Consider the following 22,517-nt stretch of genomic DNA (forward strand, 5'->3'; position numbering starts at 1 on the left):
CACTACAGTGCTTTGGCAATGCACGTCCATGAATTTAGGAAGCGGAGTTTTTGAAGGGAAGGGCATTTTTGTTTTGCTGTTGAGTTCAAATACCAAGTCTTTCTCCAGCACTGCTTAGTCCACCTTTAAGTTGGCAACCATTTTCAGGTTTTTTCAAAAATACAAATCTTCTTCAAGATGCAACATCAGGGAATCGGCCGTTTCTCTGCATTGCTTTGCCTGATCATGGTGAAAACTACTTACGAAATTCACAAGTCCTTAGTGTACCTGGACGTCCCTTGCTGCCCTTGCTGCTTAATGGAAAGCTCAGAAGGGTTGAAGGGACACAATGCTGAGTAGCTACACCGGCAGAAGCAGAGCAGAAAAAGAAACACTGTGCCCCCAAAAACGGCCAAAAGTATCAATGAATGCTTAGTATTTATACCATGTGTGTGTGTGTGTGTGTGTGTGTGTGTGTGTGTGTGCATGTGCGTGCTGGCTTGTATTACAGTCATGGTTGACACTCAGGAGGAGTGACAGCAGCTTTCTAGGAGTATCATCAGTCCAGCTGATAACAGAGGGGCTGTAGCCTCAGAGCAAACACACACACGACACGACACATAGTCTACAAAGAAAACATCACAGCTGTTCATGTACTCATCCAGGTATGTTTATTGTTTTCCAGAATGCACTGACAGACATACAGCACAGACAAGAGTGGGCATTCAATAGAAACCAGAAAAAAATCTGATCCCACTGTGATGATTATGTCTGATAAAAAGGGTTAATAAGTGGAACTGAAGATGGATTATTTACATTGTCTGTTAACATTACAGTGGAGTAAACAGTGCAGCTTCTACAGTTGAGTGATTATCTGAGTATTGTTAAGAGAAATGTGTTTGTGTCATCTGATTATATAAGTGATAATATGTGGCCTGTAATGTTACCATGAAAATGTTTACCATATCATTCAGTCATTATAGATACTATAAAATCAGGATTAAGCTCTATGTGGCAGGTTAGTGGATGTGTTCAAACACATTGATTGTGATTGATGAGGCAGTATGTGATTGACAAGTTGGACATAATCAAGCCTGTGACACCTGGGTGTACCTTTCACTCAGCACAACATCCTTTAAAAGGTTTATTTACAAAACACTATTTATTGTTCGATAGATTTTTCATAGTATTAAATATATTACATAAATCATATTCTTACATGCACAAAATGCAATGTTGTACAGTACAGAAAGCTTCCTCTGATATTCATAAAATCAACTACAATCTGTAAATGGACTGGTTTCAAATGTGTGGTTCAAGCCTTGATTGAGCCTTCATTATTCTGTCTTTCCTGAATGAAAAAGTCTCACTGTCCACACAGACAAAAGGCTCTCTTTGTTTAACTGGCCCTTTTTTATTTTATTTTTTTTTATTTTTTTTTTATCTATAATCCATTAAATAACTCAATCTTAATATAAATAGTTCTTCACTTAGAATCAAAATCAAAACCTCGAAACTCAGGAGATTTTGTTCATTCACCTTGCATAGTGTCCATCTGTTACCATACATGGCCTGGTTGGCAGTAAAAGGGGTTGGCGCAAAAAAAAAAAAAAAGGTTTGACAGTGTTGTAGGAAATGAGTATTGTTAAGCATCATATCTCTTTCTAGATCACAGCAACAACACAACCCCAGCATCAAAGCAAAAGCTGAAGATGTCCCAATTTAATCTCAATGTGCACCATGAAGAATGACATGAGTGTTATAGGTGGCAACAAATTGCACATGGGTTTTTCCGAAAGGTGACTTAAGTCTGTGTCAGTTAGACTGGATAACATACAGTACTTAATTAACGCAATGAAAACAGGACTAAATGTCACCTCTCACTTCCAGTTGTGTCATTTTGGCTTCCAGCTACTGTATGAGGAGAGTAAAAGCAACAATGCTGTAGTGGATCATCACTCAGTACAAGCACTTACTGTATAAATTATTGCACCGCACATGTTGTTAAGTGTTCCCTGCACCAAAAAAAGTTACACAGTAAACCCTCGACGAGAGATAAAGAAATGAGCAATTTACAGGGAAGGTAATACTGCTGCTTGGCACACTCTATAAAAATTAAAAAAAAATCAAGTACATGGGGACTAATGGCCATATGCAAAATGGGAGATGTGTGCAGAAATGCATAATCTGGATTTACTGTACATCTGCTTGTGTGTCCAGTCTGAAGGGAGTTCATTCGGGACTGCCAGTTTCCCAGCACGCAACTCTGTTTTCTGCATTCCCACAATGCACAGCGTCTACTTGGGCCAGTTTACTCTGGCAAAGAAAGGGTGGGATTTAATATCATCCACGCCTCCCACTCCTGCCCCGAGTCTCTCCATTGGGTTGTACTGGAGCAGCTGCACAGGAAGACAAGGCCGAGATCAAAACAGACAGACACAAAATATTAAATAAAGAAGCTACAATGTGAAATCTGAACAAGAAAAAAAAGAAAAAGAAAACCTCATTTTCATAGAAGCGTCTCTCAGCCAGTGAGCTAAGTATACTGAACAACTGTTAATGAGTGTAATGACTAATGAGCTGTGCTACCAGAGCCCAGACAACAGGCAATCCAGATTAAAATTTTACAGCTTAAGTAACAAGGGATTCTGTAGAGTCCATACATCCAGTCCTTCACAGCACAACGACACTGGGTTCATGGCCGATTTGTACTACATTCAGCAGAGATAAATCCAGGCTAACCATATTAATACATATCTAAAGATTGCCAGTTTTGAGGATTTGCCGTTAGTGTTAAGATATTAGCATGGAGCAAGCTGTCATTAAGCACATGTCCACCACATGTAGCGTATATTTGTTCATCTGTCATAATCTATCATAAAAACACAAATTTCTAGTCTTTTTAGGCAGTTAAAGTGATGTGTAGTTTTGATTCTTATTTTAGTAATATCTTTGGTGATTAATTATTTCTGCTGTTGTTGCTGATGAAGGTGTGTTCAATGTGTGTTCAACTACAGTGAACTTTAAAAAAAAAAGAAAAAAAAAAAAAGTTTTTCTTTCAATTCTGTTTCTGCAAAACGTTGCATTTCATATAGAAAAAGCAACAAACAGCACACCAGACTCTCACCTGCTCCAGCAGAGATCTGGCCTCCTCTGAAACAGACTCGGGGATGTTTAGAGCCGTGTGGCGGCCGATTCCTGCTGGATGGCACCGGAGCAGAGACTGTGTTGGGGGAAGGAGGGGTGGAAAGAGGAGAGGTAGATAACCATTAATTTAAAACAAAGACACACTGGGAGCTGAGGGGACAGATATAATGACACCCGCAGAGCCTAGGTCAATGTGAGCGCATTGGGACTGGACAAATAGGAGGAGACCAAAGAGCCAGTGCACCTGAAACAACACTGATCGCACCAACTACAACAAGGGCATGGTTTCATCACTGTTGCTCTTTCTTGGAACTGCTGCATGTATCAGACAGAGTGAGAGTCACAGAAAGAATGATGTAGAAAAATGTATTGTTTTTGGTTAGTTTGTTCTCTGTTTACACACAGCAAGCTTACTGGAAGAGCCAACAGTTAGTCAGCAGTAAATGTAAAGCCTTTTGATTTGTTTTCCAGAGTAAAACCTTTGACCATCCAGGTCAAACTGTCAGTTCAGTTAACAAGAAATAGTTGCACTCACAGGAAAATAAAGCAAAACTAATCCCAGAAGTGAGTAAAAGGGAGCACAAGACCTGCAAGTGCTTTTCTAACCACAGAATATAGTCCTATTCTTAAAATAATTGCCAATAATGACTGTAATCACCGTATACTGCAACTGCACATCTTTCAGTGCATCTACACCAACAAACTGAAAATGCTGGAGCAGAACACGTGTGGCAAGAGAAAACCGTAAACTGTGTTGGGGAACCCTGTGTGTTTTTTCCATCAGTGAGTTCGGTTTGCCTCTATCTCTCTCTCTCTCTCTCTCTCTTCCCCTCTCCTGATATGTGCTGCGGGAGTTCTGGCTAGGTTCCTAGCTGCAGTCAAGACTGCTCCAGGCAAGATCTTATCCTGCAAGGATCAAGAGACACTATGTGTGCCTGTGTGTGTGTATCCTTGCCAGGACTGTACCCAGACATAATCATCAAAGGAGACATCTGTGTGAGTTTTTTTTTTTTTTTCACTCTCTCAGGTAAGTGTGGATGTGTATTGTTCAACATACTAACACTAACCTAACACCCCGACTCATGTTTGGGCCATTGAAGGGAACCACTGATGGTTGATTCAAAAGTATGCCCACTGGCAATCAGTTAGAATTTATCCAAATTTAATAGACAATGAAAACTTGGAGGGATGCGCTGCACCTGCACTGGGTGTCTGTGTGTGTATATGTCCTTCAAGAGAATAAGTTATAATTAGCACTTGCATGTGTACATATATGTAACAGCTGAATATGTATTTGTTGCTTTGCAAACATGATTTTCCCCCTCTTCCCAAGCCTGTCTTGAAAGAAGGTCCCTCAGACAGCCCTGATCCGGGACCAGTCGAGCTGCAGCACCTTGAGAGCTGCCCCAGTCTTCACCCTCCACGCCGATCTGAGGTCAGTGCGCTCAGAGCCCGGCGCTGCTCCAGGAGCCAGCAAAGGGGCCCGGGGAGAGCTGACCCCCTGGCCCAGCAGATGGAGCTCAGGCTGGGGGAGAAAGTCACACCGACACCCCTGGCACTCCCCGAGAACCAGAGTAAGAGACGGCAGCCAAGACGCACCTCGCACACACACCAAAACAACAAACTCCACCTACTCAAACACATACAGACACGCGCACAGAATCACACACAACCTGGCACGACCATAAAGAGTGTGAGAGAGTTGAAAGCCAAGACACCTACAGACATCCCACAACACCTTAGCAACAAAGATAACATTTTTTTTTTTCAATACTTTTTTGACTCACCATGCCTGTCAGGAGCTCAAACAGGATGGCGCCCAAACTCCACCAATCACACGCTGCTGTTTCCTCACTGATACCTCCCACCTCTGAAACAGGAGCAAAAAAGAGGAAGAGAGAGAATTAATCAATAAATTAACAAGCACAGAAATAGCTTATGTGTTGGGGAGGAGCATAGGTGAGAATTATCAACTAGTGATCGATGTAAAATGAGACAATAATTCAAAATGTATAACTAAAATCATTTATTGATCTTAAGCTTACAAGCTGCTTCAGGTATCTTGCTTTCAAACCCTCAACAATAAACAATTCCAGGATGACATCTTGGATTACTTAATATTTCATTGAACGCACACGATCGATTCAAAATGAGCACAAAAACACGGACATGCTCTCTCTCACACACACACACACACACACACACACACACACACACACACACACACAAACAAGTGTGTGTCTCATAAAAGGGTTATTTGCATAATAAAAAAGCAGTTAAATTGAGGAAACCGTCTGTGCCGCAACTTCACACCATCTGCATGACCTGACCTCAAACACACACGCATATAATATAGACACACACACACTCACTAAGAAATGGAAAACAGGAACATGAGATCAAACAGTATAACATTTCTTTTCAGTTTTCTTTACCCCTATACGTATTTTCAGCTCCTGAAAATAATCTTATTGATTCATCTGCTGATTATTTTCTCAAACGATTAATGTTTGGTCTGTAAAATGTCAGGAAAATAGTGGCATATTAGTAAATCACAATATAGTAAAACCCAAATCCATTCGACACGCCAAACTCCAAAGAGATTCAGTTGGCGATAACAATAAAAATAAAGCAGCAAATTGTCACATTTAAGAAGATGTAACAATTAAACGGTTAAAATGTTTACCTGAAAAATGACTTGAATGATGAGTTAATTATCACAATCAGTTGATTTTTTTTTCTTTTTTTTCTGTCAATTGACTAATCGCTACAGCTGAAGCTCACGGCCACATTCTGTGAGATTTAGATGTAGAGCCCAAGGGACTGTTGGGACTCACAGTGTCTATTTAAGCAAGACACAGAAACCAAGAGTGATACTTGTTCACTAAGGTCAAAAATGTATGTTTCAGTGAGTGTGTGTATGTGTGTGTGTGTGTGTGTGTGTGTGTGTGTGTGTGTGTGTGTGTGTGTGTGTGTGTGTGAGCTCCACTGGGTACCAGATGGCCTCTTGTGCCGCTCAGCTTCCCTCCTCTCTGCTCTCTCCAGAGGGAGGGCGCCTGGTCACCCAGAGGGCCGGGACCCAGGGTCACGGCTGTGTGTGCCCAGAGACCAGGCTCCTCAGCTGCGGGAGCATAAGAGACAAAGACCCCTCATCTCCTGGAAGCTGCCGGGAACTCCAGAGGCCTGTGTGGCTCTCTTGCAGCCAAGGTTAGAGAGGGTTATGATACGACTTACACGTTTTGTGCGCACACACACACGCACACGCACACGCACACACACACACACACACACACACACACACACACACACACACACACACACACACACACACACACATACAAACACTCACAAACACACACAAATACACACAAATACACAGCCAACTGAGCAACCAGTCTTCAGGGCTCCCCAGGACTACTGTTTTGACAGCCAAGGAGAGAAGATCGTCATTGAACAGACTAGTGATACCTGCGCAGTTATGAGCTAGAGGGGAGACACTGGACACACACACACACACACACACGTCTCAGAGCAAGGTCAATGTCATCACAATGGATTAATGTCTAAGGAGCTGCAGGGAGAGTACAGTGGAGCTGGCTACACTTACCGCTCTGTCAGAGCAAGGCAGGGAGAAAGGGAGACAGAGAGAAAGAGGATGGGAAAGGAGAATTAACTGCATCCACAGGCCATAGGTCATTCAAAGCCCACTGATAAGAGTATTCTGTGTGATGTGGACATTTTCAAATTTGACAATACTTCCACTAACTTGGCTTTGTCTTTCTTGAAACTGCACATCTTACAAATTAATTGGGGGAATTCTAAGAAAACAAGAGAATACTGAGGAGTCCAGACACACCATTACAACAATACCGTGTGTTCACCTTGTGGCCTCTTCTTCCCTTTTCCTGCAACAATGCAGTTCCCTCCTGCTTTGTATCTTAATCACACTCCATCTCCTCCCTCCTGGGGGCCATAAGGAACTTTCTCTCTTCTCCTCTTAGACCGACTTCCCTAAAAACTTAACTGACAGTCATTGTTGAAAGAGGAAGTAAAGTATATGCAGGTAGGAAGTAAGGAGGGATCGGTTTGCAATGTTCCAAGACTGCAAGTATGTGTCTTGTGAGCATGGGAGGCTCCGCTGAAATGCTGCCAATTCTTGATATAAGCAACTGAATTATAAATTCAAAACAAATCTATGTGTCATCTGCACTGTGATGGCAGAGTGAAACTATTTAAATAATAATGCAGAAGTACTTTCAGAGTACAGTTTCTTCCCTGGAAATCTTTTCAGAACAATGAGATGACAGCTTAGTGTCAAAAGGGGAACTAAACTTTATCTTGCCATAAGATCATTCTCTGGCTGAGCAGGTAAGAGAAAAAAAAAAAAAAACAGAGAAAACAAACAGCGAGTATTAACTTTTAGGCCTCAGTAACAGACTTTTTTACCTCAGAGAGGAAGAATATTGAATTTCCCTTTTCTTAGACACTGAAGACAATCGGTGTTGGCCTTGCTTCCCTCTTAACAGAACAATAAACAATACAGTTTTCTGGTCAAATTAGGTTGCGTCTCACTGTCCCTCAACAGCTTGTTTTTTTTTCTTATTAGAGAACAAGCCATGTGATGTTTATCAGTAATGACGGAATGGCAAGAAAGTAAATAAGCAGAAGTGCAGAATAAACAGATTAACACCCTGCCAATGTATTTTCCGAGTCCACTCCTTTGTTTTTTTCGATGTGAATGTGTGTGTTCTAAAAAACATGTTTCCCTCCTTCTTATAGACACACACACACACACACACACACACACACACACACACACATATATATATATATATATACACACAAGCGCACATACGGTCACAGCAGGCCCCCTGCTAGCTTTCTGGCAAACAGTCATAAATCTGTCATCAGGAATGAAGCCATCGCTAGAGCTGACCCTGTCTGGATAAACAGCAATACATAACAAGGGCAGGAGAGACACACATAGTCACTAACCTCACCTCTGTGTTGGTGTGTGTGCGTGTGTGTGTGTTCACAAGCACATACATCTACAGATAAATGCATGCAGCTACATCGGGTACATGCATTTATCTGGGGGAGATGGGATAAATACAAGCAAGTTAAAAAAAAATGAAAGATGAAAAAAAGTGCTCGTTTGTAATGCGTTTAGCAATAACAACAAAAAGGTGGACAGAATGAAGGACAAGAAAAAGAGAGAAAGTTGCCTGTGTTCGAGTAGGACTGTCAGTGGACGTGGAAGTGATCTCTTCGCTTAACGATAGCATAACACACCCCCTGCTGGCTGCTAATGTGCATTACATCCATTGATCCACAAGGGATCGACAGTCGTTTAACTAACAGGACCTTTCACACCTGGGCTGAGGTCACTTAAATTCCAGTTCACATTGCTGACATCATCCCCCAACATGTCATACTGGATATTTTCTGACTTAAAAATATTCTTACATCGAATCCATTTCTATTAAGATTTGTGTGAACTGAAGGTAAACATCCCTCAGACGTGATTCAGACAGTACCACTAATGATTTTTCAGTACACTTGAGGACACTTTTTCCTTTGCCATTTTAGTCAATTAACCAATGTGCAATTAAATACTTAAAAGTTAGTTATGACAATGGATTTAACATTTAAGTTTAGTATCAAGTGAAAAGGTGTTTACAGTTTTTTTATAAAGGGAATATTTGCCTGGTTTTCTTTGGTTCATATTTATACTGATGACCTTTGTTCAAACAAAATAAAGGACATGCTGACCTTTCAAAAATAATCTATATGATCTGGTAATTGTTAAGTCGATGGGCTTATCAGAAAAGTCATTATATGTATTTTGTTTTCATTTTTAGATCACAATAACAGATTTTTAAAAAATGCTGTGCGTAATCCAGGTCCCCTCCCAAACCTACCACCCACACACTATTACAAGAGTAAAAATCTCTCGCTGCTTTTAATAATATGATTACATTAATAAAACAGTGACTTGTCAAACATGTCTCGGCTTAGCTCTTAGATTTTGAGCTACATTAAACATCTCCTTGTGCTGAGCTTTATCCCTGAGTCTTTAGGTCATCTTCAGCTGGCCACTGGCACATATGCCTCTATGTGCTTCTATTTCCATTAGTAGGCTTTTAAACAAGCTGTTGCTAAGGGAATAAAAATGCACACTTTGGATATTAGATAGAGCATTTGTTGCTTTCAGATTTATTACAACGGTGTCATACCGTACGTTCTAGACACAAGGAGGATTTAAATCTGAAGTGACCTTCCTGGCTTGAGAGAGAGGATGAATATGAGAGAATAGCTTAATATAAGTGCGTGGGAGAGTGAATGAGTGTACGTCACTGAGTGTGTCCAGTGTTTTCAGCGAACAGTTAACCATCCTGCATATTTAAGAAAAATGTCATTAAACACATCAAATATAATTTATCCAACAGCCCAAGTGTGAAGCCATATGCTTAAAGCAGCAACATATTGGAAAAGTTATCCACCCATAGATGCCAAATGCATGTGTATGCACGCACACATACACACACACACACACACACACACACACACACACACACACAAACACCCGCCACACACAGAAGTGCTAAGTAGGGACATGGACTGTAGTCTAGCAGCAGTTTGTTTTAAGCAGCTTTTAAACAGCATGCCAGAGCTGCCACAAGCTTGCTGGGGGCAACACATGGGGTTACCGCACTACAGGCTCACTGTTGCACAACAGCACACTCTACAGGACAACAAGAGTACTACAACACAATCTAGCTTCCTCAAAACTGTGGTAGCAAGTTTGTAAAAAAAAAAAAAAATAAACAGACATTTTCCATTTATTCTGCCGGTATTAACCAATCTGAGTAATAATCAAAATGTAAAACAACACTGCCAAGTTGTATACTATGTGTATTGTTTATATACAGTGCCTTTCACCTCATAAAACAACAGGACAGAATGCAGGCGCACCTTTGAATAGGGATTTCTGTCATTTTAAGAGCCAAAAAGAATCACAGCATTCATTTGTTTCTTCCCCTTTGAGTAGTGTGTGTACACTTGGGTAGTTTATTCATGTCTGGCTATGAATGAGGGTTTTGTGACCATGGGAAAGTGGCCTACTTATGGTCCTGCATGCCTGCATAGAATTAACCCCACATAAACCTTTGAGCTGACAGACAAACATACCCAAAATGAGGTTCCTAAATAATAAGTACAGAATTAATAAATAAGAAAAAAAAACAAAAACTGTGGTATGATGTGTATGTATCTCACCCGGTGCACAGTACATATTGGCAACGGCCTCTTTGTCACAGGACTCCTCCACGTCACTCCAGCTACAAAAGTAAGTGATCTGAACATGACCTGAGGAGAGAGGAAAAGATACAAAGTGTTCAGCTCAGAGTCTAAGTGTGAAACTTCTGTCTAATGCTCTACCTGTTGTCAACCCTGCAGTCAAGTGTCACTCTGAATCTCTACTTTTCAAACTGTTTATTCACCTTTAGAGTATTTCCTTCCTCCGTTCCTTTCTGCCTCTCTAAATCTCTCTGCGAGCTTTTCAAGCACACAGCCCCGGTGATTACTCCTGTTTAGCGGCTACCCGTTAACGCTATCATTAGAACTAATGGTGTCATTAGGTAGCCGTGGCCATTAGCCTGGGCTAGCCAGACTGATGCACCACACTATGCTGTTGATGGGCCCTTTAGAACAATAATTACCACCAGGGAGACGAAAACAGCCACTCAGCTAATTAGACGCTTGTTGATAACGAGGTGGAGAAAGATGATTGTAGGACGACAAAAGAAGAAGTTGAGGGGGAATCTGTGACCTCCTGGTAAAACAACACTTTCCCTTCTGGAAGAGCCTTCATTTTGGTAAATAGATTAGATCATGGTTGACTGAAGGAGAGAGTCCCTCAGTCAAATACAACTGGCTCTAAGAAAGGGATAAGCAGAGATCCTGACTTATAATATAAATATTTGTTTTTTGCTACAAAACAAAAATGAGACACACAGCAGAGCAGCTTCAGAGGGATCTGATGTTACACTTGTTGTAAGAGAAAGATGAGCACATGCCACCTTTACGATGCTCTTTGACACCATACAGGATGTGGACAATTCTGTGTGGGTTGTAACTACCTGTGTCCAGTCTATAAGTACTCTCGCTTGGCTTTTCAAAGGAAAAGATCATTCAGATCGTCATGTGCCACTGCAGTCCCACATTTCTGATGAGGACAATTCAGACGAGGAATCAGCGGATGAAAATCTTGTGTTGAAAATGTTGAAAAAACGCTTATGCTTGTAAACATAAGGTGAGTCATTAATGATTATTTTTCGTCTTTGCTTTAGTTTTTGGAGGGTCAGCTGGCAAGCATATATTTTGCACTGAGCTAATTTAATCCCTTTTTTAACATTGTGGTCACTATTATTATTATTCAATTAATATATCTCTAGGTATATGTGTTGCTGTATAGCAGTATTTCAGCACATATTGCAAGAACAATTTTTTCTCCATAGCTAACACCGAGACACATTTTCAGGATATATTTCAACTCTACGTGTAATAGCAGAATAAAACACTCAAACAGAACCAAACCCGATTAGTACAAGTGGATAGATGTCTAACCTTGGTAGTCGAGCAATATGTTGTTGGGATTTAGGTCTCGACAGATGATGCCCTCTTGGTGCAGAGAATCCAGGGCTGTCACCATCTCTACGGCCCAGCACTGCACAAACTCCTCTGGGATACGAGCTTGGGACGCAGCCAACGACAGCTCGTCCAGCTCTGCAAACAGCCGTGATACTTCTTTATCAAATTCGCCGCCACCTGTATTACTAACAACTCTTGATGATTCACCATCAAGATCTAATAAACTCTCAACCACCGCACAGGCCTCAGTCTCATTTGTGGCTGGGATGGAGTCTGCACTGGGGTCTGTGTTTACTCTTGTACCGGATTCTGGTTTCTCACTATGGGGGTCAGTATCTGGAATTCCTGGATCAAGGGGGAGGTCATTATTTTGGCATTCGGGATCAACAAACATTTTGTCAGAGGCCTCTTGTCCAAATGTCAGGCTGTAGTCGTCCCACAGTGAAGGGAGGGGAGAACAAGATGCAACACTGGTGTCACAGGTTGCAGAAGCTGTACACAGAGATGAAAGGTCCTGCTCCAGTGGTTGCTCCTCCCCTTCCTCGGGCTGGCTGTGAAGCTGTAAAACATCAGGCTGGATTAACTTCTGAGGAGAGGCTGTGGCCTCGAGGCCCAGACACACTCCTGAAGTCTCTAATTCCTCCTGTAACGAGTCAACAGTTCCACTCACTACAGGAAGGTTGACCAAAAGATCTGGCGGGTGACCATCATCCTCCACTACTGCCTCTTTAAATGAGATGACTGGCACGGACTCGTTGGAGCCTTTATCACTGCAGTCCAACCACCAAAGCTCTGAGCTGTGGCCCTTGACTTCCTGAGCCAGCTCTGGAAGATCCTCTGTGACATCCGATCCCAGGTCAGACGTAGAAAAGAGTGGGACCTGCTTTTGAGGGGGGCGCTGCTCTCCCAAGTCGAGGCAGGTGACCTCGCTTGCACTGTCTTTGCTGTCAATGCGGAAAAACTCCATCGGCGTGTGCTTGGACTGATCGAGAGACAGAGGCCCAACAGGGGAGGGTAAAGGACTAAAAACTTCGCTGTGGTCCTGTCCTTCGCCGCGGTCTTGCTCATTGTCATGGGTGTTGCCACTTTTGTCAGACGACTCGGTGAAGAAGCCAAGTTCCTGAGAGCTGAGAGGTGAAGAGAGGCTGTCGTTGCTCAGCAGTGAGCGGCTACGTGAGGAAGTGGTGGTCGTCGCAATGGGCACTTCCAGTGACAGCATTTCCCGTTCACTCTTCTCTTCTCCTTCCTCTAGTGCATCCGGTTCTACTTTGTCTTGTTCATACTCATTGCAAAGTGTCAAGTAACTGTTGGTGCACTCTTCCTCAGAGGTGGCTCCAGAGTCTGCCTGCGCCCCACTTTGTTCCATAAGCCTGGGAGGAAGAACACTCTTAAGGGGAGACGCGGTGAGGTTTTTTCCCTCCTTCTGCATCTTTGAGACAGAATCAGGACCAGCAAGAGGCCCAGAACCAGAACTGGCTGAACCTACATCCAGCTGTGGTACAGCATGTTGCGGAGAGTGTACAGCTGCTGTGTGGCTCTTCTGGATGAAAGGAATGTCAAAGCTCTCTTCTGGGCTTGAATTACGTAGGTACTTTCCAATATGAGACCACAATTTCCCACCTGAAGATAAAAGAAACAGGGCATTAAAGACTCCAATATAGAGGTGAGAAGATACAGCAGGGACATCAAGGAGGAATGAGTAATTAGAGAGAAAGTTGTCTCATGTGCTACATTCGGTTCCTTAGCTACAGTTACCATGTTCAAAAATGTCTCTATAAATACAAGGAAGAGGGATGGTTGATAGATGTTTAAACAAAGTTATGTAGCAGACTTCTTAAAGTTGTTTCAATGTGGTGACAATCTACAACAGAAAGAAGGCTGAAATATCCCGCTATGAGGCCTGACGCAGGAATCAGCTGTGGGCTCCCACACACATTCTCCCAGGGTCTCAGAAACCAACCAGCGTCTCTAGCAAGCCTTACTGTATGTCAGTTAGTGTGATAATTTGAATATGTGTTTCAAATATTTACCATCTCATTAAAATGACAACAGAAATATTAGAAGTGTTAAAACTAGATTTTGAAAAGGGATCTCCAGGGGTCTGTTCTTAAGATGTGATGCAAGTGCAAATATGAATGAGCAAGAGGGATCTGACTCTAGTTTCTGAGGGTCCTTGGTTACAGGGACTATTTGGTGAAAAGGGTCATTAGTTTCCACTTAGGAATGAGGAACCAAGGTAAACAATACCAATTGTGACTGAAACCAATTTGGCTAAATGGGGTTGGGTGTGTGTGTGTGTGTGTTTTAGGCTCCCAGTGTAATGTTAGTGTTTTGACTTCTCTCTGTCTTACACACACAAACACATGGACACACAGACACGCAAAGGCATACAGATACACACACAGCTGTAGTGTGAGCAATTGGAAGCCAGCATCTGTTGTGTGTGATGAGAATGGATAGGGAGTTCACAGTGATGATAATGATAGCGGGGCAGCTCGATGGCTTAGAAAGTAAAACCATCCATATGTTGTTTTGTCCAATGTCACTCAGGTCACTGCCTCCCTCCGTCTGCCTGTCTATCCTCATTCAACCTATCAGCTGCTAACAGCATACTATAGACGCGTAAGGAGCAACCCCAGGTTTTCTGAATAACAGAGCTGGCATGTAACGGTGGTGAAACTATGCCTTTTCTGGCATTTGTTTAGCTTTATTAGATTCTGTTTAACAGCCCAATATGATATTCAATACTGTCCTCTAATATTAGCACAAGTTGGAGTATGGAGTACACCAGATTGAATAGGTTACAGGGCATTAAAAAATATGGGTGCATTTCACTGTATGCACTCACCCACACAATCCACACACACATCCTAGAGTGAGTGGGATGTAAGGAGGCCCAGGTGTTGGCATAGCTAATGAAGCATGGTGCCACCTGGTATTCAGAATAATGACCTGTGACACACACCCATCTCTATCAAACATCTGTCTGGAACAAGGGCAGAGAGAGGGGCGGGAGACGAGAGGAAGAGACATCAGGTGAAGGAAGGGAAAAGACAGTCGGAGGTACAGAAGACGAAAGAGGGAAGATGAAATGGCTGTGTGCGTCTTACCTTCAGCATACTGCAGCAGAAGGAAAACCGTGTCTTCAGAGACAATGAACTTCCTGAGCTGCACCATGTGGGGCACAGAGTGAGGCATGATGGTTCTCTTAGTCCGCCCACAGTCACTGCTCTTCCTCAGACCCTATCATGAGAAAAAGAGAGAAGTAATTAAATTTGAACTAGGCGCATAACAATAGACTGTGGATTTAAGGACAGGAAGCGAAAAGGAAAGTTAACCCAAATAAAGAGGGTATGGACAGGAGGAGGAAGAACAAGGAGAGAGTTTAGGTTGTGTGAAGACAAGGTGTAAAATGAAAAAAAAAGGAGAAAGAGAAAGGGACTGTGGCAAAGGAGAAAGCTCCCATTAACGAAGAGCCAACTATGCCCCATGGCAAGCCAAAGTCACTGGATTCATCAAGCCACATACAGCGCGTGACTTTAAAAGAGCCACATAAATCTATCAGCTCTACACGTAAAGTTCACATTGGCCGCGAGTGTGTGTAGGCATGTGCGCACGTGTGTGTGTGTGTGTGTGTGTGTGTGTGTGTGTGTGTGTGTAGTCATCTGTGCCCGCGCTGTGCGTTGGCATCTGGCACACGTCTCACACCTGAGAGCAGAGGAGCTGACAGGGACAGGCCCATTAGAATCAATTACACCGGTCACACACAGGGGCTTCTGGCACACTTCACACTTACACTTACAGTCAGGAAGACAAGGATGAGGGGCGGGCGCGCACACACACTCACACACTCACACACACACACACACACACACACACACACACACACACACACACACTACACTTACTTTAAGGATGAACATCTCTTCTGTTCTCTTGTCCATGACCAAAAGAACCTGTGATGGAAGAGTGCCATTAATTGCCATGTATGAACAGACAGTCTAAACACAGTCTAAAATGATGTAGTGGTTATGTCCTCCAGAGCAGTGTTTTTCAACGACTGGGTCAGGGCACACATAAGGGTCAGAGCAAGATAAATGTAGGTCCCTAAATTATGCCAGAAAAACTGGCATTAACATGTCGGCTCCTGCTGTGCTCACAAAACCAAGTCCAAGTGTAAGAGGAAAAAAGAACAACGGAAAGGTGACAGAATTAACACATATTTTCATAAACAGATTATACTGAAAATCGATTAGTTCATTAATTGATTAGGTGAGTGACAGAAAAATGAAATGACAAAATATATATAATATTATCATTAAGTCATTTATCAGTGAAAAATTATTTTCTACTCTTCCCTTTTTGTTTTTTATTTATTTTTTTAGCTCTCTTTAGGTTCTGAACTGCTGTTTGAACAAACCATCTGCACCCTGATTCCAACAACAACAACAACAACAACAAAAAGAAGCTCCTACCACCTCTCATCTCACTTTCCTTTAGTTCCTCTCTCTGTCTCTCCTTTTTTTCCTAATGTCTTTATTTCCTCCTGCTTTCAACCCTTCTTTTCGCTCTGACATCTCCATTGCTCTTCTGCTCCCTCGCCGCCTCAGGGGACAGCTTGAGCATATGTGTGTGACCCGGTGTGTGTTTGTGCGTAGTGTTGTGCGTGCGTATGTTTTCTGGGTGCATTTTCTCCATGTGACCCTGGCTGGGACCAAACAGGTGCAGGCTAAATGGATATGAATGGAGCTGTGAGTAAACAGAGTGGCAGTGCTAGCCAGGGCGCTAATATAATTAAGACACAAACATCAGGAAAGGGGGGATTTGGAGAGGGGGGGCAGAGGGGGGGCACTAGGGTGAGGAGCTCTCTCCATCTGTCCCCTCTGTCCCCATTAAAAGTGAAAGGAGGAAGGAGATGGAGGAGGGTAAAGAGGAGAGGAAAGCGGGCCATATCTGGATAGCCTAGTTTTGACTTGTGTGTGTTTGTGGTTTTTTTGCTGTGTTTTTATTTGTTTGTGACATATTTTGGATTTTGTGTACACCTCTGCAGAGTAACACGTGTTGGTGTTGTGTCAACATTTTCCTTGGGGTTTTGTGTGTGTGCGTGTGTGTATAGGATGAGCATCATTGACTCAATGTTGTGTGTTGCTTTCTGAGCTGCCTGCCAAGTCATTTCATGGCTGAGTGGTGAAGTTGCTTCGCCAGCAGCTGGTTGAGAGGACCAGCAACCCAAACTGACCTTGTGGTAGTCATAACTGACGCTAAACATACACACACCAAGCCCTTACTATGCTATCCAGTAAATCTATTACACTTTATTGCGTCAGATAAAAGAGATGGTTGAAGAAGGAAAGGACATAAGGAGGAGAAAGTTGGAGTTGAACGGTGTAGATACCATCCACGATTATCTGGGCTGGCACTCATTACTAAACAAATGAGTGTCTGATGATCCAAAGTGTAATTATTTTTGTTAGGTCATTATTTTGTTTTCACCTTAACAATTGTCTTCAATGTTTACTTTAATATTCAAGGAGAAAATTCTGACATCGGATCAGGAAAAGTCAACTGCTTATTTTTTTTTTTAAACACAGATCTATTTTTTTTGTCTATGTGTACACACTCTCTTGGCAGGTAGAAAAAGACAAATTATTTATTGGGTTTATGAATGAATAACATCAAAATAAAAATCACAAAATCTGGTAAAACTTGTTTATCGTAAACTGACCTTATCTATGACCCCCAACACCCTGTAAGCTCTCAGCTCTTCGGATGGACTCTGCTGGCCTCCTCTGCTGGTGGAAGGGCAGCACTGTGCCCCCAAAGCCTTGGGGAAAAAAAGAAACATTTCACAGTGTTTTAATGGTGTGCAATTTTCTCATGTAAATATTTTCATCTTCATTAGGTATCATGACCTCTTAAAACACGTGGCCCAAGTAATATGTGTTTATAGTTTGCACTATCATTGTGTATTTCAAAAGGCAGGTTTAATATTTTTCAGCACAGACTTGCTGTGATTTTTTTCATCTGTAATAAATCCGACCACACTCCAATACACTGCCTCAAGTGGGTTGAGGACCCTGTTGGATACAAGCATATGAAGTACATTTGCATAATCTAACATACACAGGAAAAGGGCCAATGACACTTCCCTCCCACTCACCGCTGTCTGCGTTGACCCTTGACCCATGTTGCTTCTCAGATGCTGACTGGATATCTGTTCTGCACGCATCAGATACTCGGCAGTCTTCTTCTTCACTGCCTCTCGCCGCGTGGGACTGGGCTCACCTGAAATAGGGGTGAGTGAGATGATTACAATAGAAGAAATTTTCTTTACAAAGCAGTTTTTACAGTTTGGGGTGTAAAGTTTCTGTACTAGCATTTAAGTGGACTCCACTGACCTAACAGAAATGGTAGCCAGCTCTTGGCCAAACTGACCTTGCACTCCTTGCAGCAGCAGGTCCACTCCGTTGCGATAGTAAGAAAAAGCTGCCTGGTAATCCTGCTCTTTCTCCTTCTGTACAGCCAGACAGATGAGCTCGCTGGCTTTGTCTAGGTAGTCTGACTTTACGTCCTTTGTGTTGCCACCGCTGGCTTTCTTCAAACTGCCAGAGAAGAGCGGCGTTCGGCCTGGCCAGCTGACCTCTGGGTTTGGGGCTGAGGAGGCAGGGATAGGCGCAGGAGATGGGGTACGGCGATCGTGCAGGGAGGGCAAGCGAGGGCTGCAGCTGCTACTAATGTTGGTAGCTCCCCCCTGTGGCTGGTTTGGGGAGGTGCGGCCTGAGGCCATGCCATCATCCACCTCAGCCAAAGAGTCTGTATCCACAGCCAGGGAGGTCAGGTCGCTGTCACTGGACGGGCCTGAAGAGGGAAGAATGCCTGGGTCAGTACTGACAGACACATACATACACACTATATAATGAATCTATATATGATCAAAAACCTCAGGAAATCTAATGTATTTTTTAATTTAATGAACAAACAAACAACAAGCTGTACCTCCATACTCAGATGTGATAGTCAAATCATCTGCCCCACTGATGTCTCTTTGAACTGAAAAACATGTCCACACATCTCTGAGTAAGTGTGAATTTACAGCCACAGTAAATTAAAAGAGAGAGTTAGTGTCAGTGACCCTACCATCAGAGCTGCAGTCTGATAAACTGTCTGCCAGGAAATCCGAAAAGGGCTCAGCTGGGCCAATGAGCTCTGAGCCGTCGTGGACCTCGCCGCCCTGGAAAAATATTAACAACATTGCAGTCCACATTCTTTCTGTAAATGATGTGTATCTCTGCCTGTGTGTGTTTATTGTACTTTAAAGAAATCTTGGATGTGCTGACTACTGTAGAGAGCAGGGATATTAGCAGAGAACTGCAGCAGATCCTCAGAGCACTGTCTTCTTTCCTCAATCACCGAGTCATCAAAACGACCTGAGCATGCATACACAAAGACACACACAGAGTGATATTTAAAATACATGGCTATAATACGCTGTCTGAGCAGTACTACTTTTTCAGGACAGACTGGAAACTACAGTGACTCGGTATTGGAAAGTGACAAGACCGAAGGAATGAAGTTTGATGCTGACCTCACAACGGTTCTTGTTAACTGGTAAGTAGACAGCTGTTAATGCTAATGTTGGCTATGTAACAATAGCAAAAACTTTAGAACAGCTCTTTTAAGTTCAGCGAGTGATCATATCCAGAAAGAGTAGTGCTTGCTGAGCCGTCACAAGGAACAGAGTCATCACTACTTTTTCTGTAGTTCAAAGGTCCAGGATTTATTGTCTTGTGCTAAAGCAGTCTATTGCAGTTTTTCTTTGGTCACTAGAGATCACTAAAGGTTTAGTAGAAACCAAATGTTAAGATCCTAGAGGCCAATAAAAATCATATTGGAGAAAAGGACTCTGCAGATCTAGGTCCAACGCAAACATCAGGGCAAATGTTTGACACAGAGGGATTTAGTAGGTTAGTTTCTTACCAAAGACTTTGGCCTTGGCAAAGGGAGGAAACAGCTCTGACTGGCTACATACATTCTTGTGCAGCTGCCAGAGATTCTGATGAAGCTTCCTGAAATCACTGTATCTCTTCCATACTGTTATCTACAGAGAGGGAGAGAGGAGAGATGGATGAAGATAGAGGGGACGTTGACTTAGGGCAGGAATGATTATATCAAACTGATTATATTTATGTTCTTTACCAAACACTGCTTGACAGAGTAACTTGATTTAGTACTTGCCTGTAAAAGTAATCTCAATAATTAACTGAGTTTATAATATCTGAATAATTTAAAGATTTCTTTTTTTTATAGTGACAGTAAAGATAGACAGGAAAGTCAGGGGGAGATAGAGAGAGAATTACATGCAGCAAAGGGCCCAGCCTTAGCACATACCAGGTAAGCTACCAGGGCACCCCAATATCTGAATAATTTAAATATTCATTATGTCTTGTTAAAGACAACACAAATAATGTGAAGACTTTACTCACCTCATATGACAAGCTAAAGCCTCATCATACTACCGTTTTGTGTAATAAAACTTCAAATACAAGAGTGGAGTTCCCACTCTTTGAAATAAAGCAAAACATAATGTTGCAAGAATCTTGGCTGGGCAGCTGGTGTGAGACAAACTGGGTTGACCACAACTCTCAAACAGGAGCGCCACTAAGTAATAGAGGTATTTGTGTATCGAGGCAAAACTCTGTCACTCTGTATCTAAGACACACATGCAGTAATTGACATCATGCCGGTTGCATTAGCGCTGGTTCCAGGCCGGACTGCATTCCTCATTTTGTTTCAAAAGAAAGAGCATGTTTGTGTGTTTTTACTGTGTTTTCATGAAACACTACGAGAAAAACGATAGATAAATGTTCTGGTAAAACATTTAAAAACAAATCAGTTGCCTGGAGCCAAAAATAAATCTTTAAAATGGTTACACTGATGAGCAATCTCTGAAGAACTGGATTTAGGAGATGTGACAAGCGTTCCTTAACATTAAATCTTTGGACGACAACAGCTGGCATGTCAGTACACTGACATAGAGATGATGAGCTTGCAATGTAAAAAATGTATAATGTATGTGTGTATAAGAGAAATCCCTTCTGATGTAAGCCTAATTCTTGATTTTTGAATTAACTATTTTCTCAATTGAATTTTCCAGTCAGAAAAATGTTCACTCTCTGAAAGGAAGCAGATTAGGCACGCAGAGCCACACGCACGCACACACACAACAAGCAAAATTTTTAAATATGTTATAATATTGGTCTTGTAAGGTCTAAACCAACTTAGGCCGAGGAAAATTCCTTATTAAATTACATCAAACTCTTTTCAAAAAACTTCAGCTGTCTGCCAAAGTTCTGCACACTGACAAAGTCACCACATAAAGACAATAATGGCTTACCTCTTGGACATCTTCTGGGTTCTTCCTGGAGATTATCTGTGTGGCAGAGGAAGAAGAGGGCTAAAGGCTTTAGAACCTCTATGTGTGTAGTTCTTATATCAAAAATATAAGATGCCAGAGCTGGTTTTCGCTACAAGGACTTTTTTGTGGGGCTAAGTATGAGCCGGGACACAGCTCTGAGTGTGACAATGAGTGCTTTATAAAGCGAATGACGGAAATCTCGAGAGTTAGAACGAGACATCACCAACATTCATAACAAACAGGATGTCAGGCAGGCGGAGACAAAGAAACTCAGCCGGTCCTTGTCCTAAGGTATTAAACTGGGGATGTTCCCATATAGCTGTAAAATCACTGAACACACTGGTGATTGGAGGTCTGACAGAAGTTTGGACAAATAATGAAATATTTCTTTTCATTTCATCACCAGAGGACATACTTATCCATGTCAACACTTGATCTGTGAGTTGCTTATCAATGGGGACAGGGACTCATGTTTACTACTCAAAGCCCCATTGTCCAAAACTGAAAGTTTTCATTTATTCTAACTACATCTTTTCAGAGTAGAGAGGCACTTTATCCTGGCAGATAATTTAGAGAGTTTATGACATTGACATGTTGTTTATTTAGTTAAAATAGGCGTTGGCATTTCTCCATCCCAGATAGCGGTTGTTGATCATCAGGATGCACCCAAAGCGCTCGTTACTTCTTTCAAGTCAGTTAACTGGGAAACTTGCATCAAAATATAATGGCGATATGAACTAACTGTTCTCGTTAACGCTATCTTCTTGATGCTCGTCTTTTGCAACGCTTCACATAGATCCTTAGCTATTAAGTAGCCTGATAACATTGGGTTAACACAACGTTAGGGTCGGATTCAGCCAGTATTGCTAATATTGCTAATGTATTTTAGCAACTAGACAACCCACTGGGGGTAAAAAAACCTCAGATGTTAGAACATTATCAAGTCTAAATATGCCTGTTAGTTACATCTGTGTTGTTCACAAAAGCTGTTACAACTGTCAGCGGATAACAAAGGGGTAAACGTAACGTTACTTGTGTTTACATCATATTAGCTTGGCTAGCTAGATAGCTAGCTAACAACACCTTGCATTAGCCTAGCCGTCAGAGTGGCCATCCTCCCTTCACTTACCCTTGCGGTGACTTTGTACACAGTATAGCCTTTCTGGTGCTTTTTAGGGTCTGTGACAGTATAAAACCGAGCAAGTTCTCCTCTGTCCCGCTGCGATATCATTCTGATAGTGACAACATTGCCAAAGCTACTAGTCGGCTAGCCGTTCACATTCATTCCCTAACAGCACACTGACAGGCAAGGAAATAAGTTGGA

General features: G+C 42.3%; 1 protein-coding gene across 1 annotated transcript; it reads right to left on the reverse strand.

Annotated features, from left to right (window-relative positions):
- Positions 1-627: 627 nt before the first annotated feature.
- On the reverse strand, positions 628-22,487 carry rps6kc1 (ribosomal protein S6 kinase B1). Its single transcript, XM_023400491.2, has 16 exons — positions 22,323-22,487; positions 21,173-21,208; positions 19,756-19,876; positions 19,090-19,205; positions 18,916-19,009; positions 18,775-18,828; positions 18,214-18,636; positions 17,939-18,063; positions 17,504-17,602; positions 15,687-15,734; positions 14,889-15,021; positions 11,755-13,398; positions 10,405-10,494; positions 4,914-4,996; positions 3,107-3,202; positions 628-2,378 (listed from the first exon to the last, which is right to left on the reverse strand). Exons 1-16 carry the CDS (start codon positions 22,422-22,424, stop codon positions 2,277-2,279), a joined length of 3,366 nt encoding a protein of 1,121 aa, XP_023256259.1. The 5' UTR covers positions 22,425-22,487; the 3' UTR covers positions 628-2,276.
- Between the last annotated feature and the right edge of the window lie 30 nt (positions 22,488-22,517).

This window comes from Seriola lalandi, unplaced genomic scaffold (genome assembly GCF_002814215.2).
Source record: "Seriola lalandi dorsalis isolate HSWRI2012SDOR001 ecotype SW California unplaced genomic scaffold, Sedor1 jcf7180002052504, whole genome shotgun sequence".
Lineage (NCBI taxonomy): Eukaryota > Metazoa > Chordata > Actinopteri > Carangiformes > Carangidae > Seriola > Seriola lalandi.

Bases quoted from the DNA above. Each gene is read 5' to 3' on its own strand.
- rps6kc1 (XM_023400491.2), bottom strand. From the start codon at position 22,424: ATGATATCGCAGCGGGACAGAGGAGAACTTGCTCGGTTTTATACTGTC. The intron at 19,206-19,755 runs GTAAGAAACTAA...ATGCATGCTCAG, and splicing joins TGCCAAGGCCAAAGTCTTTG to GTCGTTTTGATGACTCGGTG. The intron at 13,399-14,888 runs GTAAGACGCACA...TTTTATCTTCAG, and splicing joins TCTGCTGCAGTATGCTGAAG to GTGGGAAATTGTGGTCTCAT.